The 27537-nt window shown below is 40.8% G+C and overlaps 1 protein-coding gene and 1 pseudogene across 1 annotated transcript; both read right to left on the bottom strand.

Annotated features, from left to right (window-relative positions):
* Window positions 1-971: 971 nt before the first annotated feature.
* On the bottom strand, window positions 972-13761 carry LOC114465114 (glucose-6-phosphate isomerase-like; annotated as a pseudogene).
* Window positions 13734-27537, bottom strand: LOC114466009 (protein fantom-like). The gene is made up of 15 exons (XM_028451426.1): window positions 27430-27537; window positions 26269-26326; window positions 26145-26198; window positions 25907-26036; window positions 23840-24135; window positions 22920-23001; window positions 22718-22840; window positions 22501-22606; window positions 22147-22293; window positions 21975-22048; window positions 21546-21688; window positions 21378-21472; window positions 17518-17635; window positions 14278-14721; window positions 13734-13804 (listed from the first exon to the last, which is right to left on the bottom strand). The coding sequence occupies exons 1-15, from the start codon at window positions 27430-27432 to the stop codon at window positions 13734-13736; spliced, it is 1944 nt and encodes a 647-aa protein (XP_028307227.1). The 5' UTR covers window positions 27433-27537.

Here is a 27537-nt window from a genome sequence, read left to right as displayed (position 1 = left end):
AGATTTAACATTGAGATATAGATTTAACATTTAGATATAACATATACCATTTATATTTAAATATTTAGATTTATTGCTTTTTTTTTACCTCTATATACGTGGTTAAATGTAAGAAAATGTGCTAAATATGAGAAAAGTGAGATAAATTATGAAAATGTGTTAGCTACAACTTTTATACTGATTGTATTTTTATTTATTTATTGTTATTTAAAAGGTACCTCATCAGATGTAGCCTACATACAAGTTCATAACAGGAACCATTCATTCATTCATTTTCAGACCCCACTTATTCCTGTCAGGGTCGCGGGGGTCTGCCAGTGCCAAACAACAGGAACCATGCACAATAATAAAATATTTATACATTTGTAAATATGTTGTAGGAACTACTCGCTGGTAAATAAAGCCCAATGAAATTCTAGAAAACCATAACCAGGAATAGATTTTTGCTGCCTGGTGGTAAAGATAGTAGCTCTAATAGCTACACAATGATAAACTTTGTGATATTACAGCCTGTGCAGGTAGTACGGGGCAGAATTTACTCTTCCTCCGAAATGTTTCCGGGTTTTAGTGTCTCCCTCAAGACTCAACTGTTCTGATTAGCGCAGCATAAATCTTATATTGGGCAGGGATGACTATACACGCTTCAGTTTATGTGGGTTTAATGATCCAAAACTCAGAAGAAACACTTGGAACACTTTCTTTATTTATCCTTCTCTACATCGGGAGTACCATCAAACTCACAACTGTATAGTCATTGCACTAATGATGCACCCAACTGGTCCTTTTTTATTACATTTCCATTTACCCAACCAGACAGTTATCTATATATATTCTTGATTTATTCAATTAAATGTTTAACAAATTAACACTATTCAGTGTTAGTTTAAAATCTATGTCATATCAAAAACAGACAATCAAACTCGAGCCTTAGTGACAAATAACTTTTATTTTGAAGGACAAAGTGAGGGTGGTTACAGTGATTTGCACATCTGGATATACTCAACAGTGATTGGCCCACAGCAAAGCAACACACAGGTTCTCTTCAGAACTATCACAACAGCAGGCAGTCAATCAGATGGCAGGATGGTGGTGAGGAAGTGGGACCTAGTTGAAGTTCTTCTTCAGGAAGTTAATGAGTCCGTTGGTCGATGAATCGTGAGAGGAAACCTTAGAGTTGTCGCTGAGCTCCGGTTCGATCCGTTTCGCCAGCTGCTTCCCCAGCTACACCCTGAAAACAGTACCAGGAACTTTCAGTGACTTGGAACTACAGGCAGGGCCCAGGAACTAAAACTACCATACTGACAGGGAACTAGTCTCATGAATCAACATTTGGGAACCAAACTCACCCCCACTGGTCGTAACTGTTGATGTTCCACATCACTCCCTGGACAAAGATCTTGTGTCTGTACATGGCTGAAAGCAAAGACACAGGCAATGAGCAGCAGGCATCTCCCAGTGCTCCTAGTGCTCCCAGTACTCACCGATCAAAGCTCCCAGTATGAACGGGCTCAGCTTCTTGAACACGATTGAGTTACTAGGTTTGTTTCCCTGGAAAACCTTCAAAGACAAATTGAATTTGGATGAGAATGAACTGAATCCAACCTGAGGCTAATTAAAGCCTTTCTTGTGTTTGATCTGCTTCAACAAAATGGATAATCTGGTTGAACTAAACCTGGTCTAAATAATGTTAAACAAAACTCTTATTAGTCTTGATGATCAAATAAATGTCATCTGGTAAAATTAAAGATGGTATGTAGTGAAAATGAAACCTAATTTGGTAATGATGATGTGGAAACAGTTAGGGATGAACAGATACTGATACTAGTATCAGGTATTGGTCTGCTACTGCACCAATGTACTCGTTAAAGTTCACTGATACCAGGAACCAATACTCATTGCAATTAATGGCTTTGAATGGTGGCTTGTCACCATTTCTGTTGTATGTTTTGAAATGTCAGATTAATTTCCATGTTTTAAATTATTTGTATTTAATACATAAACATTTGTTGCAACAAGCAGAAATAAAAAATGTATAAAAAAACTGTCTTCCAATTCATTGCATTTTTCTTAACAATTTTTTATATTTGTGGTACAAGTATCGATATTGGGAATCGACAAGTACACATACCCATGTATTGGTATTGTATTGGTTTGGGAAAAATTGTATCGGTCCCTAGGTGAAGTCATCCTGAATTGTTTTATCCTGGTTAATCTGAATTTGTTGTTTCTCTAAAGATTAATCCTTATTAATATTAAAAGGGTTTCCAATTTAACTAGTTTTTAAACTGTGATGAAGTAATCCTGAGGTGTATTTAATTAGATTTATTTAAATTTTAATTTATCTTTAAATTCTGGTTAGATTATCCTGACTTCTTACCTTGTGTGGGAGGAGCTTCTCCAAGGCTCCGCCCTCCATGCCAGCGGCCTGCAGCTCTTTCCGTGCCTCTTCAGCTGTTTTTCCTTTCATCAGCGCTTCGGCCTGAGCCAGGAAGTTAGCCACCAGAATCTGAGATAGAAAAGTCAAGATTAGATAAGACTGATTTTGATAATCACCACAGTCATTAATGTGTCCAATCATATGTACCCTGTGGTGGAGGTTGTCTCTGATTGATGCTGAGATTGAGCAGGAATGAGGAAGTCAGCAGGAATCATACGAGTGCCTGAGAAAGAGGTTGGACGATCGTAACAACAACCTAATAGTAAGGTAATTAATGATGGGGGTGGAGCTTATCACCTTGGTGGATCAGCTGATAAAATGCATGCTGTCCATTGGTCCCTGGCTCGCCCCACACAATTGTTCCGGTGTGATAATTAACCTGAGAACCGTCTGCGCCAACAACTTCCCATTAGACTCCATGTCCCCCTGAGACACAAATGTAAAATGACCACGGCTGTGATGAATGACAATGATGCTAATGGCGTGCCTGGTGCTCACTGACATGCTGAAGTAGGCGGCGAAGCGGTGCATGTACTGGTCGTATGGGAGCAGAGCCACAGTTTCTGCTTTAAAGAAGTTAATGTACCAGATACCGAGCACGGCCAGCAGCACAGGGACGTTCTGCTGCAGAGGAGCGCTGCGGAAGTGCTCATCCTGAGAGACACACAGCATCAGCACGCAGGTTAATATATCATCCCGAGGCAGGTTATTACACTGGTTATACATGGAGACTGTGTGGGAACTTCATACCATCCAGTGAGCTCCAGACAGCAGCTGCTCAAAGTTCTCAAAGCCTGAAACACACAGACACAGAGCGCCCTCTGCTGGTCAGACGAAAAATTATAGGCACAGGGCAGTGGTCTAAACTTCTTTGGTTATTCACCACTTTGACCAAATAACAAATAACCACATTTTCAAATTTATTAAACTAACAGGGAACACAGAAACATTTTAAAATTTTAAGTAACCCCGCACCCCCACCTCTTCAGACATTTATTACACAGGGATCAAATTCTGAGCAGGTAACCAGAGGATCAGCTCAAGGAGAATGTGTTGTTCCTTTGAGGAAAAGTTAATTCAGTCATTCTGCTTTTTCAGTCAAAGCTTCACAGGACTGGAATCAAATACCAGACCACATCAGACAACTTGGCACATACAATTCCTTTTCTCGGCAGATAAAAATATGGCTTCTTGACCACCAATTATGTTCACACTGGCAGCCTTTTATTAGTTTTTTTAAATTTAGATTTTTGTACATTGTTTTTTCTTGTGTTCACTATGGATTACCTATTTTGTTTGAACCGTGTTCCTGATGTAAAATACTGTGCAGAAGTTTTAGTCCTGGCTTGGTCCTTGTAATTATTATTTGTCATATTGTTCTCATTTGTCATGTTGTACTTCCTCTGTTTTTACTACCTTTACATTTTAGGTAGCCTTTTAAATCTGGCCAGGGCCACCAAATGAAAATTTAGGTTCTAATTCATAATATTTCGTGAGACATCTCACTCATAGAACCGAGGTTACGAGAGTAATCTAAAGTTGTTTACATAACCCCAGTTCTATGAGTAATATGAGTGAGATGTCTCACTATGGGATGGACACTTCCTGTAGTCCTCAGAAGCTCTTTCTTCAATCTGTCAAGCCCTGATTTGCTGTTAGAACCTGTCCATACGCCAGGACATTCGTGCAATTCTCATTCAAAAAAGCACCTCTTCTCACTTGTTCGAGCAAAGAAGGATAGTCTGGTGAGACATCTTACTCATAGAACCGGGGTTATGTAAATAACGTAAAGTTCTATTTCATAATATTTTGTGAGATGTCTCACTATGGGTTATGGCAGCTCCTGTATTGCAGACATGCTTATCAAGCGAACACCAGCCCGCAAGGCAGAGTCCGTTATACATCAGGACAGTAGAAGCGGCCCGTGCCGCGCAATGGGCGGAAACGTCCAGCATGTAAACCCGGACAAATGTAAGGGGTGAGATCCAACTCACCGCTGCACAACTGTCCCGAACACACACTCCCCTGACAAGGCCCAGGACATGGCAAGTCCTTGAGTCAAGTGCGCGCGGCAGACCTTCAGGCTACCGAAGACCCTGGACTCTTGTAAGCCACAGCAATGACACTCCACAACCCAGTGTGACAAGCTTGCTTAGCAACAGCTTCTGTTACCACAGACGCATGCCCTTCGTGGATGGGGTGCGGTGGTGGCAGAGCGGACGGCCAGGGGTGTTGGCCTGTGGAAGACCAAGGTGCACACATCAATGTGTTGGAGCTGCGTGCGGTTCACCTAGCTCTTGAGGCACTTCTTGCCGCATCTGAGGGACAAGCATGTCCTTGTGCGGTCAGACAAACATTTCTACAGTGTATCACATCAACCATCAGGGCGGTACCAAGTCTGCAGCACGGCTGCTGGAAGTGGCAAGGGAGCTCCTCCAACATGGGCCGCCCCCCGCTTGATCAGTATACGAGCAATGCCGGGAGAGCAGAACCACTTGGCGGACTCCTCTCCTGTCGGAAACCCTCGTCACGGGGAGTGGCACCTCCACCCGGAGGTACGAACATTATATGGAGCATATTCGCAGGGCAGAGGTGGACCTCTTTGCTTCGGAGCAGTCGACCCACTGCCCTCTGTGGTTCTCCTTAGCCGAGACAACCAGTCCTCTCGGCCAGGACGCATTGGCTCATCCTTGGCCGGATGGCCTCCTGTATGCTTTCCCTTTGTTTCCTCTGATTTAGCTGGTACTCCACAGGGTCCTTCAGGAGGGCCACAGGATCCTGCTTGTAGCTCCCTTCTGGCCAGGAGGGAGCTGGTTCCCGCTGCTGCACAGCCTCTGTCACGGCGCACCGTGGCGCCTTCCCGACAGGAGGATCTCCTGTCCCAACTGGCCGGGCGGATTTGTTACCCCAATCCGCAACTCCTTCAACTGTGCGTTTGGCCACTGGGGGGGCCCGAGACGCTCCTGAGCGTCTGTGCCGACCCAGTTAGATATACTATAATGAATGCAAGAGCGCCGTCTACTCGCCTCCAGTATGAGAACAGATGGAAACTGTTTTTCAACTGGTGTATAAGGCGGGAGGTGGACTCTGTGCCAGCTATTCTGGACTTTCTCCAGTCCCTTCTGGACAAAGGGCTTTCTCATTCAACGCTGAGAGTCTATGTCGCAGCAATATCTTGCAGACATGTAATGGTCGACAATGGCACGATTGGTAGCCACAAGCTGGTGTCCCTTTTTTTGAGAGGAGTTTGGAGGTTGCATCCTCCGAGAACCACAAGGACTCCAGCATGGGATCTTCCCCTGGTGCTGGAAGCATTGCGCCTTCCACCGTTTGAGCCCTTGGCACGAGCAGCGCTGAAGTGGGTTACCCTTAAGACTGCGTTCCTTCTGGCCATTTCCTCTGCAAAGCGTGTCGGTGAGCTGCACGCCCTGTCAATCAGCGACACATGTCTAAGGTGGAATTCAGACGGCTCGGGAGTCACTCTGTGGCCGAACACAGCTTTTCTTCCTAAAGTGCTGTCTCGCGCTCACCTCAACCAGCCCATTCGGCTGGCACGGATCAACCCTTCTTCCGTGGAGCCAGAGGTTCAGTCTGACCTGTTGTGCCCAGTGCGCGCCCTGGACGCCTACATTGCAGCTACTGTAGGTTTTCGGGGGTCTGATCAGCTCTTTCTTTGTTATGGTGGTCCTAACAGGGGTGGTGCTGTCTCCAAGCAGCGCATGTCCAACTGGATTGTCGATGTGATTGCCCATGCATATCGGGCAAGTAACCGTCTCATCCCATCTGGTGTGCGGTGCCACTCTACCAGGAGTGTTGCTACGTCATGGGCTGCCTTGAGGGGAGTGCCCCTGGAAGACATCTGTGCTGCGGCCTCATGGGCGTCGCCAGGCACTTTCTCCAGATTCTACAGGGTGAATGTAGCCACACCCCATCCATTGGCTGTGGTCCTTCGGCCAGAGTCCTCTGACCCTACACACTGAAGGGTGGTAAGCAGGATTCTTCGTGACTTTTCTGGTATAAGTCATTCAGTGCTTAAAGCACCGCCTCTGGCGGTCAGCAGGGATGAAATAGAACGAAGAGTTACGAATGTAACTATGGTTCTATGAATTCCGAATGACCGCCAGAGCTCTTTGTCACTCAGAACCCTCGTGTGCTCGCAAGAAGATTCTGTAGGAAAGTACCCTGGAGTGATACTGGAAGATATAAACTTCCTCTGGGTCATCCAGGGGTCACGGGTGACATTGTTGGTATACATACTCGCACTGCGCATGCGCGAAAGGGAATATTCAGTGCTTAAAGCACCGCCTCTGGCGGTCATTCGGGATTCATAGAACCATAGTTACATTCGTAACTCTTCGATTTATAATATATATAGAAATAACTATATTCCTTGAGGTCTAATTTCACTAGATCTGAGCTATTTTTTTTTATTATTTATTCAGTTCATTTCCGACATGGTTGCATTCACAGAAATTCATTTGACATTCAGAGCAAAATCACATCATTGGTTTTTTTTTTTTTTTTTGTCCTTTTGCATGCCGGAAAGGGCGACGGAAAAAAGCACTATGCTTATCCAGATCCGTCCCCTAATTTGAACACAGATAATTTTACATCCAACCTCGTTTCTTCCTTTTTTTTTTTTTTTTTGTCCTTTTTATGTGATGTGCTCTCGTCTGCAGTCATTGTTCCTGTTGTTACTCCTCTTCACTGTCCTTTTTCTCCGTATCTCCTCGGGCTTTCTTCTCCAGTCATGTTTACGTTCCTCCCCAACTCTCCAAACGTAAAGTTCTTCTTCTTTCGGAGTACCTTCATATCCTCTGAAAGTCGCCTCAGCTTACGATCCATCCGGAAGGCACATGCACATACACATACCCCCATCATTAGCAGGCCAAAGATCATGACTCCTAGCAGATAGATGTCCTCCACATCTTCCACTGTCAGCTGGGAGAGACAGAGCATCTGGCTTCTCCCTCGTGCATCCATGACAAATCCACCTGGGTATGTGTCCTTTGGACACGGTATTTCGTGCTGAAGCAATTGCCTCGTTGAGAAGGATTTTGTCAATGGCGCTCAATGACCAGTTAATGAGTTCCATGTCGTCGCTGTAGAGTTCAATGAAGAGTTGACTTGAGATCTGTATGCATGTAGAAATGTACTCCTCGTTTTCTCCTTAAATCGTTTCAGATTAATGGACTGTTGTGTCTCTGCGTCAAGGCTGTTCCAGAGGTTCATGGCTCTATACACAGTACTATGTTTGCCAACGTTTGATATGACCCTGTTTGGTCTAAACACATTATTATGTCTGAATTCATAGGAATTTGATTGTATGTGAAACGTTTTTGTATTCGATGTGGTAGTATTTTTGATGAAGCCCTAAAATGCGTTGTATTTGTGTGTTGTAGTGTATTATTTCTTGCAGTTTTTGACCTCTCAAATAATTCGTTTGTGTGTGTGTTGTGTGGTACTTTATGTAAAATTCTTATAGCTTTTTTTTGTTGTCTAAATAGTGGTTCAAGATATGTTTTGTAGTTATTACCCCATATTTCGGAGCAGTAATTTAAGTGCGATGCTATGAGTGAAGAATAGATTGTTTTAAGTGATTTGGTGTGTAGGATTTGTTGAAGCTTCCATAGGATGTAACTGCTTTTGGCAACTTTGTTTTTAACTATTTGTATATGTTTTTTCCAGGTCAGCTTGTCGTCCATCCACACTCCTAGTACCCTATATTCTTTTACTTCTTCTATTATTTCCTTGTTTAGTTTCAGTCTTATATCTCCCGTTTTTTTTCTCTTTCCGAAATTAATGAATTTTGTTTTACTGACGTTTAGGGCTAGTTTATTTACATCTAACCAAGTTTGAATTTTTAATAGTTCTTCATTTGTTGACTCTATTAGAGTTTTAATGTCTTTGCCTGTGCATAGAATAGTTGTGTCATCTGCAAACAACGTTAGTTTGAGGCTATGTGAGACTTTGAAAATGTCGTTTATGTATAGAATGAACAGTTTTGGCCCTAAAATTGAACCCTGTGGCACACCACATTGTATGGTTTGGCATTTTGATGTGTGTTCTTCAAAGTCAACATATTGTCTCCTATTTGTCATATAGCTTTTAATCCATTTTAAGGCGTTGTACTTTATTCCGTAATTTTGAAGTTTTTGTTCAAGAATATCATGATTAATTGTGTCAAAGGCTTTTTTTAGGTCCAGAAAAATTCCGAATACAAATAGTTTTTTTTCTAATGCTTCTCTTATATTCTCCGTGATGTCAATTATAGCCATTGCTGTTGAACGTCCTTTTCTAAATCCATATTGTCCTTCATGTAGTATATTATTGTCTTCTATAAATTTGTCGAGTCTGTTCATAAACAGTTTTTCCAGAATTTTTGATAATTGTGGTAATATTGATATAGGTCGATAATTAGTGAAATTCCATTTTCCTCCGCCCTTGTAAATCGGTCTGATTTTTGCAATTTTCATCTTTTCTGGGAAAACCCCATTCTTGAATGATAGATTACTTATATGTGTTAATGGCGGGGTTATTTCAGCTGTTATGGTTTTTATTAGACTCATAGTTAGATTATTAGTGTCTCTGGATTTTTTTGAGGTACAGGTTGTGATTATTCTGTCCACCTCTGCTTCTGTTACTTCTTCGAGTACAAGGTACTTATCAATGTCTTTCTTCTCATTGTCAAAATGGTTACATTTAAGTGTTGGGTGTTTATTTATCCCTTTCTCTATGTCTTTTCCAGTATTTATGAAAAAACTGTTGAGTTCTTGTGCTATTATGTTTTTATTGTATTCTTTTACATTGTTTATTATAAAATGGTCTGCATTTTTTCTTTGCATTGCGCATGGTTATGGTGTTTATTATTTCCCACAATTTTTTTTTTTGTTTTATTCTCTTTTAATTGTTTTTCATAGTATTCTCTTTTTTTTTCTCTTAGTAAATTATTAACTTTGTTTCTGTATTTTTTGTAACGTACTTCTGCTTTTAATGTTTTTTCTGTTATATATTTTTTATATAATATGTTTTTCTTTTTGCATACGTTGGCTATTTTCTTGTTAATCCATGGTACATTGTTTATTTTACTTTTGGTTGTTATTTGTTTCAAAGGGCAGCATTTATCGTATATTGTCGTTATTGTGTCTGTAAATGTGTCATACGCTGTATCTACATCTCCTTCCTTGAAGACACTTTCCCACGTCTCTCTTTTTATCTGTTGTTTAAAGTTTTCTAGTTGTTTTTCTCCTTCCAGTCTTCTGTATGTCTGTGTGTTATGATTTTCACTGTTCTTCTTCTCTTTTGTGTTTAGTATCATAAATATTGGTAAATGATCAGAGATGTCATTTATTAATATACCACTCTTTAGATCTGTGTTTTGTATGTTTGTGAAGATGTTGTCTATCAGTGTTGAGCTGTGTTTATTAATTCTGGTTGGTTGCTTTATGAGAGGTTTTAATCCATTTGTGTACATGCAATTGGTAAAGTCTTCAATGTGTGTATTTTTTAAAGGATTTAAAATGTTTATATTGAAGTCTCCACATATCAGTAATCTCTTATTTTTAATTTCTTCTATCATTTTAGTTAGTTTCTCATTAAATATGTCTATTTTACAGTCAAGTGCACGATACAAACAACAGATTATTATCTTACGTCCCTCTGGACTTGTAATTTTCACTGTTATACATTCCATTACTTCTTCCACAGTTAAACTCAAAGACTCTATAATCTCCATCTCTATATTTTCTTTTATGAATAGTGCTACCCCTCCTCCTGGCTTATGTAATCTGTTCTTATAGACAAAGTTATATCCTTTTATCATAAAATCCATGCCTTTTTTTTCTTTCATCCAAGTTTCTGATAGTGCTATTATGTCAAACCTATACAAAGTAGAGCTGTAATCCTTAATGTCTTCAAAATTTGCATACATACTGCGACAATTACAATAAGCGGTGCTTTTACTTAAACTAGTACAGTGCCCGTCGGAAGTATGTATTCATACAAAACTAGCGCCTTGCATGGCAGTCCTGTCCCACTGGTGTGTGAATGTGAGAGTGATTGGGTGAATGAGCTGATATGTAAAGCGCTTTGAGACTGCTTCAGTGTGGTGATAAAGCGCTATATAAAATCAAGTCCATTTACCATTTACCATATAGTGGGCGCTTAAGTAGAGTTGTCAATTATGTGCATAATAATAACAACATACTCTGTAGGGTATATTTGCAGATGCAAAGTAAAATAGAGTGTGCAATTTCCCTGGTTTAATTCTATGAGTCATGCGCTTGATGAATGTGTTGGGTTTGGTGTATTTTTCTGTAATGTATGATTTTTTTGGAGTCATTATGTGTATTTTTGTATCTTTCTGTTGTCTTTTTGTGCATTTTTTGTATATTTATTGTTTTTTGTTGCCATTGTAGTGTGATTCTGGAGTCATTTTGTGTGTTTTTGGTGTAGTTTTGTGCATTTCTGTTGTCATTTCAGTGTATTTTTTGTATAAATATTTAATTTTGTGTACATTGATTCATTTTCATATTTTTGTTGTCATTTGGAGTACATTTCTGTAATATATGTTTTTTGGAGTCACTGTGTTTTTGGAGCCTTTTTCTATATTTTTGTGCATTTCTGTTGTCGTTTTGTGTACTTCCTGTATACGGTAAATATTGTTTAGTTTTTTGTTTTACGTCATTTGTGCATTTTATGTATTATTGTTTGTTGTTGCCTTAAGTAGTGTGATTCTGCAGTCATTTTGTGTCTTTTTTAGTGTAGTTTTTTGCATTTCTGTTGTCTTGTGTATTTTTTGTATAAATATTTAGTTTTGTGTATTTTGAGTCATTTTCATATGTTTGTTGTTTGGTGTATTTTTCCCTAATGTATGTTTTATGGAGTAATTAAGAGTGTTTCTGGAGCCTTTTTGTATTTTTTTATGCTTTCCGTGGTCATTTTGTGTACTTTTTGTATAAATATTGTTTAGTTTTTTGTTTTATTTTACTCATTTAGTATATTTTTTTATTATAAATACTGTGTGTGTGTGGTTGTTAAGAGAGACACGGAAGTACCACAAAAAATAAACATTTTGCAACACTCAAGTCGCAACTCTCCCTAAACGGCTGAGTTTAGTATTCAGCCGTGTGTGTGTGTTTACAATGTAGCTGCTAGCATCTTTTTTTGCACATAGAATAATATAAGAAAAAACACTCAGTGTTGCGCAGAACAAACAATAATCAAAGTCGAGCCGTGTTGTGGACCCATCCGCTCACAAAAATGTGACATTCCTCTGTCTGAAGAAGCAGAATGTTTGTGATATGGTCGGCTAATGACCCACAGTCGTGAAGACGAAGGAGAAAGTGAAGTCCGTGACCGAGATTTAAGTAAGTTTGGAATCTCGGGAATAATATTAAATAACCATTAAATATGAACTTAATGACTTTTGGCGCTACAAAACTGTTTTAATATTGACCTTTTTTTTTTTTTTTTATCTCATACAACTGCGACACAGTGACGTCATGAACCCGAACCAGAAGTAGCACGCCTCAAAACCGCGCCTCATTACCGAGAGAGCCGTAATTATAAATTAACGTTTTTGATTGTTGTGCTACACCAAATTACTCCAAAATAAAAAAAAGTACACACTTGGGGTATTTGAAAGCCGTTGACTAAGTTTCAGGTCGAACTGACACCGCGTCTGGGAGATATTCGCCGCACGCACGCACGCACGCACGCACGCACACACACACACACACTCTCTCCTTGTATTTATAGATGGATGCATTATCAAGCCATGTGATTCTGCATATGGTTAATTATTTCTAGTGTACTGTTAATGCCGATGTGCATAAATTATGAGTACATGAGACACCATCCTAGTAAAACCTTTCAAATGCATTTTTTTCCTAAATAACAGAATACATAAAACATCAACACAAATTTTGATATTGTTTCATTAAAACAATTAGCTCTGGACTGTAAGAATTACTTTAATCACAAAAAAATTATATATTTATATATATACACTATACATAACTGTGACAGTTATAGAACGGACTTAATGAAACATTTTACCTTCATATGTTTGTACTTAAGTTTTAAGGTATTCACAATGCTATGAATCTTTAAACATTGAATTTATCCTACATTTATCCCCGTTTTAAGGTAAAAGAAAAAAAAAAAAAACAAGTTGTGATAGGACTGCAGTACCAATAAAACGATTGTGTCTCTAGAGGAAATCCAGACGATCGAAATCATTCACGGAAATGCTGATCAATTTATATGTTGTTGATGAGATGCATTATACTTTGTTTTTTCAATGTAACACTGCTGAGGAATCCAGTTAACAAAGGTATTAAAAAACAGAGAAACCTTCCGGAAATGCCGAGCCAACATGGCTATGCAATCGGTTTTATTTTGTAATTTTTTCTTCATTTACTGATTTCCGGAGCTGAGCGTGGAGTTTCTGCAGCTGGACCCTCTTGGAAATTTGTAGTTTTTTTCACCACGGCAGATGTCAATAACAGATGCCTTTCCCTATCTCCTCTCCTAACACCTTTCCTTAACCCCGTGATGTCATCCACAGGGTAATGGAAAAGTGGATAGGAAAGCAGATAGGAGGGATGCAGCCATAGTGTCAGTGAGCCTCAGTGCGTGTACTGACCTTCCTCACTGAGGACGAGTGAACAATGCAGTCATCACTGTCAGATTGAATTTAAACTTCCGAGCCATCATCTATAGACAGAGAGAGAGGTCAGTTAGAGGACAGACAGCCACACACACAGACAAACACAGACACAGATACATACCATCTGTTAACAGTTCACCTGTAGACATACAAGACACTTCTTCATCCTCTTCTTCATGCTCCTCTTCATCAGTAGCCTGAGGACAAACAGAGCCAATCAGTGACTGGTGATTGATAAACTTCCAACATCCATTACTTGAAAGGCCAGAAATGGTTAAAACTAACACAATAGTAATGGACTTGATTTAAATGGTAAATGGACTTGATTTATATAGCGCTTTATCCCCACACTGAAGTAGTCTCAAAGCGCTTTACATATCAGCTCATTCACCCATTCACACACCAGGGGACAGGACTGCCATGCAAGGCGCTAGTCGACCACTGGGAGCAACTTAGGGTTCAGTGTCTTGCCCAAGGACACTTCGACACATAGTCAGGTACTGGGATCGAACCCCCAACCTCTCGATCAGAAGACGACCCACTACCACCTGAGCCACGGTCGCCCGTAGTAGACTAACCTGGGATTGTTGGCTGGAGGTGGAGCCTAAGCTCTCTGTGATGATGTCATGAATGGGAATCCTTCATCCTTAGGCAGTAATTCAACGAGCCTATGAAGCCACAGTCCTCACCTACACCTGACAAGAGAACAAAGACCCATTGAAACTGGACTCCCACACACCACCCACAGCTTACAGAAGACTTGTGGGGGAGGCTGCTGGAGCAGTTAAGACACGCCCAGTTATTCTATAAACAGCAGCACCATCAGTTAGTCAATAGGTGCTAGTTTTTATAGGCGGTGATGATTAGTGACAAAAGATGCGTCCAAAACATCATTCTCAGCCAATAGCAAAATTCAATTATAGTTGCTGGGTTTCAAACCATATAGGGCAATCACTCAGTCCACAAAATATAACAAATTTAAATACTGTCAAGAGTTGGACAAGAACCAAGACAACTAATTTGTTCCCAAATCTATTTGTTTTCAGCAGAAAAACAGCTGTTTTGGTGTTTAATTACAAGGTATACAGGATAAATGAGTCACCAGGCCAATAGGAGAATACTAATTATCTTTATCAGGCTGATAGTCACAGTGTATTCCTCTACTCACCAACCAATGGTGTGCTGCCCCTCAACGGTGCGTCCTGCTCCGTCAGTGCTACCAGAGGAATGCTGGCTTGAGCGATTGTCTTCCAGGTCAGTCCCTGATTGTGGTGTAGCTCTACCGTCAGCTGCTCCGCCCTCAAGTACTGCAGCAGCTGCTCATCCACACGCACCACGTACCGCGACGTGAAGTCATACAAAGGATTCGTGCCCACCACCATGGGCGTGGAGTGCAGCCCGAACAGGTAGAAGGCATAGGTGCAGAAGGTGGAGGGCTCATCCTCACCCAACACCTGTAGGATGGATGGAGACAGAGACGCGCTTTCCAGCTGCAGCTCTAGCAAGTTCTCTCCACGCTCCAACTGCACAGACCCATCACAATCTCTGTCATCAGCACCGCCGTCAGGTCCAAGGGCAGAGCATTTAGAGCCATACATGTCTTTGAGTTGAGCTAGAGGAGAACAACAAAGTCTCTGTGTCAGTAAGTCAACATGGACCTCATTTATCAACCATTCCTACATTCAGAGCTGTGCGTATGAGGTACATTCGACCATATCCATGTGTTGAGGCAAAATTAATAAATCATATATTCGCATGTGATTGTCTGTGTGCTTGCACGTCAATGCTCCATATCAACTGCAACACTCCCTGCCTGCCTGAGTCATGAAGTTAGGGTCACAGAGCAGATAACGCATACGCACAGGCTAGATGGAACCGCATCTCAAGGTTACACAGGCATAGCTAAAATTGATAAGACAGACACACACACACAAGATAGCAAATCCTCGCCCTCACTCCTCCCCTCCTCACTCATTTTCCTCCTCATCCTCTTTCTCTGTGAGCTATAAAATATGTGATTATGAACACAGAACAAGAGAACACAGAAGGAAGCAACACTTCCAGGGGGGCGTAAATGAACCTCGGGCGACAATGCAAGACAATTCTTGGGACACTGCACCATTTTGTACTCAGAAACATTAAGGGTATATTTTTCTGTTTCCTTTTCTTTCTCTCAATGCAAGACAATATTTGATTTTCAATGAGCTGCAACAACTAGTCTCTAAACATTTTGTAATAAATATATATATTTTTTATAAAGGGTCATCTTCCTTTTTATCCACCAACATTTACCTTCTTTATTTCACCCCAGCACACTGTGCACACAGTAAAAGCTGAAACGCCATAGTTATGTGCACACCAAGGGGGTGAGGGGCTGCTACTCACTGCGGAGCGTTCTCATGCCACCCCGTAGTTCTCCTAATTCCCCCTACTTTAAATACTGTCTTGCCCCACTACTCCGGTTCAAGTAACTAATATCAATGTACCCAAGTAATAAGTAGAGGTAATTAGGAAAGTATTCATGGAACTCATCATTTATGTGCTTAAAACCACACCGCAGACCTTGTGACCTAAATAGTTGACGCATATGAGTTATTCTAAATGACTCCTCAGGCCAATAGACAAAGCTTGACAGGATCAATGCTCCGAGGAGGGGTGCCCTCTTGAAATAAGAAGACGGACCATCGTTGGCAAGGTCATGTGACCTGGAGAACATTTCACTTCACGGCAGTCACGTGACCACAGGCTGTGATATAATCATGGAGCTAAGGCTTGTGCTACTATTTTTGGTGCTTTTTGGTGACTCCATCACTTTATCACCCTACTGACCAGGGAACAGTGTATGTGTTTACAGCACTCATCAGAATCAGAATTCCTTTATTAATCCATCATATAAACCATCATCGACAGCTCTGCCTTTACGGTTTAAATGATCAATTTATGGAGTTACTAAAAGATGAGTTCACTCAGAATGTAGACTTATTCAAGAAGTTACCGCTTTAATTTTGCCCTGATAATTGAGGAAGTGTAGTACAGCCCTCTGCTGCAGCCGTCTGCACTTAGTGTTGGGCATCGTTTGGATTTTAACAATTCTGATTCTCAATTTCGATTCCTGTTCTAAATGATTCTCGATTCCGATTCTTTGAGTTGTGCAGGTCAACAGGCCACAAATTTCACAAGAGAATTTTTACATTTGAAAAAGCCTTTATAGGGGCCATTTTTATTAATTCAATTATTTGATACAGTTTAATTTGGTTGCTGTACTGTAACTAGGGTATTCAATTACAAAGGTCCTCAACTGTAACTGTAAAACTGAAACTTGCTAAAATAAGAATACAAACAAGTCTAGGTAAATGTGAACCAAAATTAAACAAATTCAAGCCCTGGAACAGTCATGTGACAAATTAATCAACAGTTCTTGTTGAGAAAGTTTATCAATATTCTGGATACAGTGGAAACAGAAACTATAAAAAAAAGTTATATTATTAATCTGTTTATATTTTAGGGAAGATGTTATATACATAAATGTAATTGAAGTCAAAAGCCACAACAATGCACCACTTTAAAAAGAAAATGGACTAATACAAGACCTCTTTACATGGAGTATAAGACAAAAGAGCAGTGGAAACTTTGGACATTTTTGAATCCTTAAATCTGTTGATTAAAGTAAAAGTACCCCAAATATTTTTTTTTTATGCACATATGTAAATTTGACCATAAATAATGTATATGTTTTAAATAAACAAGTAAATGTGTGAATTGTATATATTGTAATAGTTGTATGACATGCACATATCAATAAAAATATAAAATAGAGACGGCAGCAGCAGAGGACTGTCACACATTTCCTCATTTAGCGGGGCAAAATTAAAGCTGTTAACTTCTGGAATAAGGCTACATTCTGAGTGAACTCATCCTTTAGTAACTCCCTAAGTTGATCATTTAAACTGCTCTCTCTCTCTCCCCTGTTAGCCTATGGTCAGCAGCGCCGCAGGCACACACACACACACAGACTGCAGTTGCTACAATCGCGTTCTGAACACACGCCTTATGCAAACCCTGCGTAAACAAACAGAGCAAGCCACGGAAACAAACTAGTGCGGGCATTTAGGAATCAAAAAAACAAATCCAAATTCAAACATTTTTTGCGACAGTGCTGTTGCGCTTGTGGCCACTAGGGGTGCTAGACCTATAACTTTTCACATCAAGCGCCCCTAGTGGCTAAAAGTTACTTGGTGTTGCTTTAAGTATTAAAGTAATTAAGTATGTGAGTAATGAAGTGAGCAAATAATTACTTGAGTAAGCAATTATGAAATGTATCATGTTAGAATGTAAGTAACTAATAAAGAATCATCTGATTCTGACTGCTGTGTGTTGGTGTGGTATTAATTAGTGATGGATTACTCACCCTGCAGAGATCTGATTTTGGCTTCTCTGCTCTCCAGCAGATGACGTTGTTTCTCCAGCTTCTCTTTACTCTGAGCATTGATGGATTTCATCTGATGAAACAATCCTTCCAGCTCCGCCTTACACACACACACACACAGCACCCTCATTAATAATTGTTACTCACATTAAACAATAATGCAACATGATAGTGACGTGGAACAGTTCTTATATATTAAGGACTCACAAACCGAGAGTATTATTATCATTAATATTACTTTAAATTTTTAGCCGTTAGAGAACGTCTGAGAACCACAGAAACACACTGAGATCAGCTGCTGCTCCTCATCTGTCCACTGGGGTCGCACTGCCTCAGTGAGGGGAACAGATAGAAGCAGTAGTAACCAAGCTTTAATTACATTATCAGTGTATATGCAGGAATCCTGAAGTTAATTTCAATACCTTTCTAAGACCTTTTTAATAAAAATTAAGACCTCATTGCCACTTTAAGATGTTGTTAGTAACACATCTTTAACAGTTGTAGTTTGCAATTTACCAGAAGTGAGGTAAGCTGAGAAGGAATAAAACTCGAAACAATAAATAAAACTAAAGGCAGGTTTGACGACATTCCCCTCAGGTCACAACAAGTAACAACAGTTACTCAAGGCCAACTGGCAGAAAACAAGAACTTATTACAACATGATCAAAATTTAGGACATGTGCCTGCGATTGTGTGATTTGCTTTCAATCAGCTTTTCATTGTCAATCACCTATTTGAGCATTTCTTTGTGCAAGGTGTTGGACTTGGTGACAAGTTGGGCCATAAATGAGCCACATTTTCCTTCTGCCTGCTCAGCAAGATGGTCCACTTTGCATCAATTTGAAGTGTGTTGCACACTTCATGCAGGATTTTGAACCTTCTTCAGCTCTTCGACTTTAACTGCATTTATGTGAGGTGACGTCGATGACGTTGACGATGACGATGTCGACTCAAAAAATACGTTGACGCAAAATATGCGCGCCGATGCATCATCCGACCAAAACAAAGAGAGCGGCGGCAGAGAATAACTAATGGAAGTGACTCCTCCGAGTTTCAAAAAAGCAAGGCAGTGAAGGCACGCACTCGTTCGTCAAAGGTAGCTGTTCCCCGTAACCCTCGTCCTTTATCCCAGGTGTGACCGGACGGCAGCGCGTCAACACGACAAGGAGGAAACACCCGCCGTGACTTCAGCAGCAGCACACACACGCACCGAGCCAAGCGGAAAAAAACACATTCTCCTTTCAACCAGTGCATAACATCAAATGGCTCTCACCATTAAAATATGAACAAAAAAGGCTTTGCTCTTTTCCTGAGTCAGGGTGAGTGACAACACATATTTTAAAGAATCAGATTTTATAAATAAGTGGAATAAAACAGTATTTAGTGGCTCCTGAATAGATTTATTTCTCTAGTTTTTATCATTTCGTGTCATCTCTCCCCTAGTGTGGGACAAAGACAGACCCTTGTATTTTCAGTTCATGTTCTAATCAAGATCATTTACATCATCATTATTATGATTAGAATTTTTTAACTAAAAGATAACATTATAAAACCCCATATTTATTTGTTAATTTTCCAATTTCTCTCTCTTATTTTTTGTTGGAAAAGCACTTTCTGTATTGAGTTTCAGAAAAATGTGAGTTGCTGAGTGTATGACTTTAAGTTGTTGTTATTTTCATGTGAATGAAGAATTAAAAGATTCACTTTTTTCAGTAAGCTAGGCCTACGTGTTTTCAACATAAATCTTAAAGTCTGTTGGTTGAGGAAGGACACCATGACAGGCTGTCGGCTCCCACTGCCTTCTAATTGAATGCTACCTCTGACTCTGAATGCATGATTTTGTACTTTTATATTCTTACTGGACTTTATTTTGGAATTTTCAGTTGAAGAACAATAAACATATATTGCAATGTTTGGGAATTCATGTTTTTTTTTCATTTTAGATATGTAAATCAACATGTATAAATTGCTTTTAGTCAATTAATGGGGAGACAATTGAATCGAGTCAAACTGGAAAAAATGAATCGTTAGAATAATCGATGCATCAAAAAATCATTAGATTAATCATTTAAAAAATAATAGTTTATCCCAGCCCTAATTTATGCCCATCGATGCTGCACAAATCCGTTTCTTACAAAGTGTGCAATAGGCTTCCTGGTTGTTATTTTCGACTGGCTTTATCCAATCTTTGAATTTGGGCATCTTGAGCCAGGAGTCAGAGAACTTGCACTTTCCCATTTTTGTTTTCTTCTTGTCGATTTTCACGCCGGAACACTCGCTGTCACGTGATGTCGCACCCGTGCGCGCGGCCCCGAGGCGATCTAGCTAGGGGTAGCTAGGGGTAAGCAACCGAGTCAAAGCTTGAATACCAATAAAAATACCTCATAAAATCGTGATTAAGACTATTCTAATACTTTTTAATTGCCTTAAATTTCCCACAATTGATTGATCAACTTTTAATACTATTTAGGCACCAGCGGACACCCTGATCATTTTAGTTTATATTAGACTAGAAAAGATGAGATGGGGGTCAAACGAGGGATGGGGGAACAGAAGGATGGAGATGGGAGTAATATTTAAAACATACAAACCACATGTCTCACGTGTTGCGGTTACATAATGCTAATGTGGTTTTAAATACAATGACCAGTGTTCCCAATTAGAGCCCCTGATTTTCCTTGATCACTGAATACAGACGGAAAACGCAGACTTCTCGTTCTCAAACAGAAAAGGCAATCTAAACCATGTTTTTTCCCCTGCCTATTGTAAAATAAGGCCCCAATAGACAGTGTTGGCAAGAATGGCATTAAAAATAATGCCGTTACTGGACTTCCGGGGAGGACATTTTTGTTAGATATGAAATGATACCGGAATTTCAATATCACAACTGAAAGCTTCAATGAGAGAGACATGAGTTGGGGGAAATCTCAGGGAGGACATAAGACAGATGACAACAAATAAAGATGAAAAAGGAGCACTCAGTTGAGGAAGATGATGCTCTGCTAACTAACAAAGAAGCTAATAATTTGGCAAACATGCTGCTCAGAGAAATGTCATCTACCTCCAAAGACCTCCGTGACTATAAAGAAGGCATCAACGGTGCTATTTCAAAACCACCTTGGGGATAAATAAAGTTTTATGAATCTGAATTTGATATAAGAAAAGATCTAATAACAGAAGCTGACTGCATTACCATTATTATTACAAGATTACAATTTAATTTTGCAGATGCTTTTATCCAGAAAAATAATGTATACTTTATTAATCAACGTAGTAAAATTCTTCTCTGCATTTTACACATTTCCCAGAGGGGTAGCAGTGGGCTGCCAACTGCAGGTGCCCAGGGAGCAGTTAGATTTTGGTCAAGAGACTTGCTCAACATCCCACAGTGACGGCCCAGGTTCCTTTTGAACCGGTAACCCTGTGATTACAAGTTGCTTACCAGACCGTTACCCAACCTCCGTCCCGTTGACCCTATTTAACTAAGTAAGTAAGTAGTTTATTTATAAAGCGCTTTTTGCAGGTAAAATCACATGTTTGGTACGATTTCAGAAAATTTTGTAGCCAATAAAATCATCTAGATAGGAGAAGATGATGAAATAGAAATGGCTAAACTCTCAAACACAATTGAGGAAATTTTGAAACGCTTTACCCAATGCACCGCTGACAAGGAACAGAAAAGCTATCATTAAGACTTGGAGCCTCTCTGAACATTTTCATACAAAAGTCACTATGAGTTCACTATGAGTTCACTATGGTCGTACTCCACCTATGAACACATGCAGACACAGACACAAAGGTCAGCAGGCTGCAGCTGTGTGATATTGCAGCTGCAGACGTACCGTCCTGCTCTCCTTCAGCTCTTTCACTTGCTGCTGGTGCTCCAGCAGCTGCGGCTGCAGCCTCTGGCTCTCCTCTGACAGCTTCATCTTAGAGTCTGAAACAGAAGTTCAGCATGTCAGCCTGGAAGTGTATGATACCGATTATCACATGGAAGGGTGTGAACGCACCACGCTCAGCCCTGATCTGTTCCAGGATGTCGTTTTTATCCGCCAGGTCAGCCCTAAGAGCCTTTTCCAGCTGAGAGATCTGTAGCCTTTGCTGCCGATTCACCTGATCATACTTCTGCTGCTGGACCATGTCCAACTCTCGTCTGCACACACACACACACACGTCAGAATTATAGCACATGCTAAGTCAATCAATCAATCAATCAATCTTTATTTGTATAGCGCCAAATCATAACCAATGGTATCTCAAGACACTTTACAGTAGAGCAGTCTTAAGGACGGACTCTTCATTTTATGGATACACACATATGCATATATACGTATATACACATACATATGTATCCCACACAAACATATGGGTTAACACAAATATATGGGACTGGTTGCTACATGCTAAGCTAACCCAAACAGAAGTCCTGGTGTGCTCACCTGCTCAGCAGCAAGTTGTTGTTCTCTTTCAGCAGCTGTCTCTCCTGCTCCAGCTCACAGATCCTCTCCTCCAGCTGAGGAACACACATGGACGTTACACAGCTGCTTCACTTCACACGTGCACATTAGACAGGATGTTGTTGCTGTGATAAGTGTGTGTGATGTGTCTGACCATTTTCATGCTCATCCAGGACAAGTTGAAGCTCTGCTCCCGTTGCTCCAACTCCAAAGTCTTTCTCTGCTGCTCCTTCAGCTCGGTTGTCAAATCCTCCACCTTCTGCACCGCCAACTCATGACCAAGCTTCAGTGTCTGCTGCGTCTATACATGCACACACACATAAAGGAGTGTCAGCACAAAGGTTAGAAAACATCTAAATCACACGCACGCACGCACGCACACACACACACACACGCGCACACGCGCACACACGCAAGCACACGCACACACGCACACACGCACACACACACACACACACACACACACACACACACACACACACACACACACACACACACACACACACACCTCCTTCAGGCAGATGAATCGTTCTTCCAGCTCAGAAAAAGCATTAGATCTTTCCGTCAACTGCTTCTGCAGTTTGATCATAACCACGTTTCCATCCACATGAGACCTGTGGGGACACGGACACACACACACACACAGAGGCTGTTAGGCTGACAGATGTGATAACTCAGTTAAAAGCTGTTACTTCGCTTGGCTTGGGGATCGTTTTGTTGTGTACCTCAGGTTGTGGGTCTGCTGCTGTCTGAGCTGCTGCAGTCTGTCTTCATGCTCCTCCTCCATCCTCTGTAACTCCGCCCTAAGCTCCTCCATTTGGCTGCACTGTGTCTCCACCTTGTTTTCCCTGCAGAACCACACACTGTCAGAGAACCTAGAGAACCTGGACTGGAACAATGTGTTATCTATGCTGCCAATGGTCTCACAGGTTCCTGATCTCTGCTCGGGCCTCCTCCAACAGACCATGTCCATACTGAGGATGCACCGCTGCATCCACGCTCCTTGTACCTGAGGAAACACCACAGCACTGCTGACACACAGCCCTGTCTGTATCTGTGTTTGTATCTAATGTCTGCCTTTACTTGCATCACTCAACCCTTTGACTACCTCCCCCCTGCCTGTACTCCGACACCTGTAACTCTCTCCTCCTATTTTTCAATGAAAAGATTTAAACCCACCAACACCTGGGTTCCTTCACCCCTCCCCTCCCCTGGACTTCTACAACCCCATCAACCACTTTCCACCTTGAACTCCCGCCTCCCTTCATAATTACTGACCTCATCAGCAAGTACAAGCCTTCTTCCTGTCAGCCAGATCTCATTCCCACTGTCCTGATCAAATCCTGCCTCTCCTATCTGCTCCCCCTCTTATCAGCCATTATCCTCTCCTCACTGTCCATTCAAATAGTTTCTCTTTTCATATCTGCAGCTGTTATTTCTATCTGCACTAAAACCCCTTTATCCAAAGCTGACAATTTATCACTCACCATAAACTGCTCCACAGTGTCCCACCCCTCAGGTTAAGAGTCTGAGTGGCATCCTTGACAGCTAACTTTCTTTCCAGTCTCACATTAATATAACATAACCCGGTCTTCATATTTCTATTCACTTAATATTAATAGTCCCCACCCAGTTCTCATCATCTCCCGTATCATCCTGTAATATCACTCTGTAAGGTGTCCTTGAGTGTTGAGAAAGCGCGTCTAAATAAAATGTATTATAATCATTATTATCGTATGTGTGTCTGTATCTGTGTGTGTGTGTGTGTGTGTGTGTGTGCGCGCGCATGTGTAGCCTCAGTAGTCAGTCAGCCTGTCCTCTGTCAGGTCCTCAGCAGTGTCACTCACCTCTGAGTCTAGCTGCTGGAGATGATGAACCGCTCCTCTTAGCTCCTGTGTTGACTCGTGGTTTAACATGAGCGTATGGACCTGCTCTCTGACTCTGGGAGTTGAGCTGCTGCTGTCTGACCAGCAGGAGGCGCCGTGATAGCGTCTCTTTGTCAGTCTGTAGTGCGCGGACCTTGTCCTGCAACTCCTCCACCACTTCCTCCATCTCCACATTCCTCAGCGGTGCTGCCGGGCCGGCCACCAGATGCTCCATCCGACGACGGTCCTTCACCAGTCGTGACAGCTTGGTGCCCAGTCTGCAAGGGGCGCAGCAGAGCACTACACAGTTACGTCTCAGCTATTAGGAGACTCTCTCCGTATTAATCCAAAATTGAAACTATGATTGGAATCATGGTAGCAGAGATGCTGCTAATTGGAGCTGGTGGCTATCTGATCTATCGTAAAATCTGTATTACGTCGGCAGCCACTCATCACTGAATGCTAGCCGGTAATGAAAACAAATCATTATCACCAATTGGCCTACCCCAACATGCCAGCTCAAGGATGTTTCCAGATCTGACTCCCTGTCCCCACCCCCCCACTCCCCCTTCCTATCCCCAACGACAAGCTGAACTCTTGGCTCTGAACCAAACATCTAACTATCAGTGTCTATTGAGTCTAAAGCCTTCTTTGCTTTGGTTTTCGGAGGCCCTCTATCTCCCCCCCTACAAATAGTTTATAGCTATTGCTAAATTCTAACTCTAGTTGGGCTTTTACATAAAATATAATAATCAATGCACTGAAATATAAAGATGCTAAAATTACAACACACACTCACCACAACAAGCCTATATATTTATCACTTTGGAAATTTACTTTGTGTTATCAAATTTAAATTTTGGGTCTAAATATATCCCCAAAATTTAAAGTCACCTCCTGTGTAACTTTTTTTGTAAAATGATTTTAAATGTCCCTGACACGCTTTTTTTTCTGATTGAGAAACACACAGAAACTGTTTTGGGGTTTTTTCAAAGTAAGTACAAGATAATTTTGTTGAAGCATAAAACATCATTCAGGCAGACCCCTCAATGATAACTAATAATCCAATCAAAAATCTTGTACGTAATAGGTAATGTTTTAAATCAGCAGTAAATGTCATCTTTAACTAACTACAATAACTGACAATTTGCATTCTAAATGTAAACATCTGCTAATTAAAGACTTGTCAGATATAAACTTTTGAAGCACCATTCAAATAAAATGTGTGTTTGTCTTTATCTCTTGATGTGCGATATCTAATGTTTTGACTTTGATAAATGTCTTACGTAACATAACAAAAGTGAGGAGGGACACTAGAGAACAACAACTAAGAAAACGCTAAGAAAAACTACATCCGGAGCTGGAGTCAGCCGACCCTGACTCCGAACAAATGTCTTAGCATTCTGAAAGGGTGTCCACTTTAGACCACAGCTGTGTATTAGATGGGTGCTTGTTTTCCTATTGATTTGATATTATTGATGATTAATTTCTGTTCATTTAAAATCTGTTAAATAAAACGATTGATTGATTCAAGCAAAACTAAACCTCTGACTGTCTCTCTGAATGTTTCTCAGGTTTGAACACGAGAGTAACTTCACTCTATTCTAACAAATGATTATTCTGGTTTGTAATGGACTTGTTTATACTGGCTACACTGGTTTTTACTGGTTTCAAGTGGTTTAAAGCTTCAAGTATTTGGGTGTTCACCTAAGTGACAACCTCACCTGGAGCACCAATGCTTCCAGCCTGGTGATGAGGGCTCAGTAGCACCTTTACACACTGTGACCAATTAGTGAGAATACCAACTTCCCTGTTTACACTGCAGAGCCAATCAAGTTTAAGCACTGACTCCAGCGACAGCCCAAGGAAAAATGCATCACATTTACACACCTCCCCTGAGGAATATGGCGGCAGAACATAAAACATAACACCACCAAGATGAGGAACAGCTTTTTTCCTTGAATATACAAGTTATTAACAGGGGATGTGGGTCCTTTTTTCCCTTCTGTACATGTTCACATGTGCATTAAATATATATGTGTATCTCACTTCTTGTTCTTGTCGTCCTGTTTGTTTATTTGTTGTTTAAGCCGCTGGATATCCTCTTTTTGATTGAGGAAGTGATCCTCCAGGTCCTCCCTGGCCATCCGCGAGAGAAAAGAAGGATGCACTCGCACATCTGAAAACACACACACACACACGGGTTTATTCTTACTGTCCAAACACAGTTTAACTGCTTCTCTTTAAATATATGTTGGTGCGTGTGTGTGTTTCAATTGTGTCTGACCTCGTGCTTTGTTGTTGTCTCTCACTGGTCTATCACCTGCTGTCTCATCCATCACTGTGGGTGCAACACAAATTCATTAGCACCAAACTCTGTTTCAAACTTTATTTTCACACTTTATATTCACCTTCAGACATCATTGAAGAGGTTGGTACAAACGTAGAAATTCCAGTGGAGGACTCTACCTAGCCACAGAGAACATAAAAAAAAGATATCAAAGAGCAGACATTTCCCAGGGAGAAAAAAAGAACATTGTGCACAGAGATTGTGAGATGGCCTAAAGCTGCAGAAAGAAGAGAGTAGGAAACAGTTGGGACGCAAGCTCAGGCTTGATCACCCTGTAGCTGGCCACCTTTGATGCTATTGTTGTCCTTGGTTATTGACTTGCAACCAACGTAGGTGCATATCACCACCTACTGTAGTGGAGTGTGTAAATCTTGGTGCCACTTACTTCAGGCCACTAAAAAAAATATGCAAAGTACCTTGGAGCAGTCCATCATCACTGCAAATTTTGAACAATTTACAAATAATAATGTGTCTCCTCTGTCTGAATACAATTGCTGTGTTTAGAAAAACAAAACGAAAAAAAACTATTCATCAGTGGTCACGGTGACAAAACAAAATGCTGTGAAAAAAAAGTGTCTAAATGTATCGATTCATGAACAGATCGCAGTCCATGTGATAATCGAATAGAATCTTGATGTGCTTATAGATTCCCACTCCTAATACATGCGTTCGTGACACATCAGTGGTCTCAATTGAATAATATAGTTTATTAACAACTTGCGATTTTCACTTTAATAATTCGGTTTTATTTTACGTGAGCTCTGGAGTGAAAATCGCTCAGAATCTGAATGGACTTTGGTGTGAGAGTTTGTGCTGGTTTTCGGTCTGCAATGCAAGTTAAACAGTGAGTTACTCCATTCCAGAATCAGTGTGAGGACGAACTTCTCTGTTAAACACTAACATTCACTGTTTGTTACGATTCATGACACGCTTTAGCAGCAGTGGCTAATTCGTTAGCTCGGACTAATACTGGATCTAAATGTGACAAACGTGATACATGTTGACTCTCATCGTGTAGAACTGGTAATAGCCTGTTTCTAAACAATGCTAGCATTTTCTTACCTTTAGATTGTTCCGATAAAAGCTGTGGTTGCTATTAAAAACAGAACAGCGCTTCACGTCGTTAGTCCCACCGTGCTAATACATGGACCTTACACATAGAACACACATAGAACACTGTGACACTTTCAAGTCTAGATGAAGTTTGTTGACAGCTCTTTACCATGGCAATGTTCGAAGTCACGCGATGTTCGAAATCGCGCGCGCTCTCCTTCTTCTTCTTCCTCTTCTTCTTCCTCTCCTTCTCCTTCTCCTTCTCCTTCTCCTTCTC

The sequence above is a fragment of the Gouania willdenowi genome, chromosome 6, assembly GCF_900634775.1.
Source record: "Gouania willdenowi chromosome 6, fGouWil2.1, whole genome shotgun sequence".
In the NCBI taxonomy this organism is placed as follows: domain Eukaryota; kingdom Metazoa; phylum Chordata; class Actinopteri; order Blenniiformes; family Gobiesocidae; genus Gouania; species Gouania willdenowi.
Note: the sequence above shows the minus strand (reverse complement) of the source record. Positions and strands in the feature narration are given on the sequence as shown.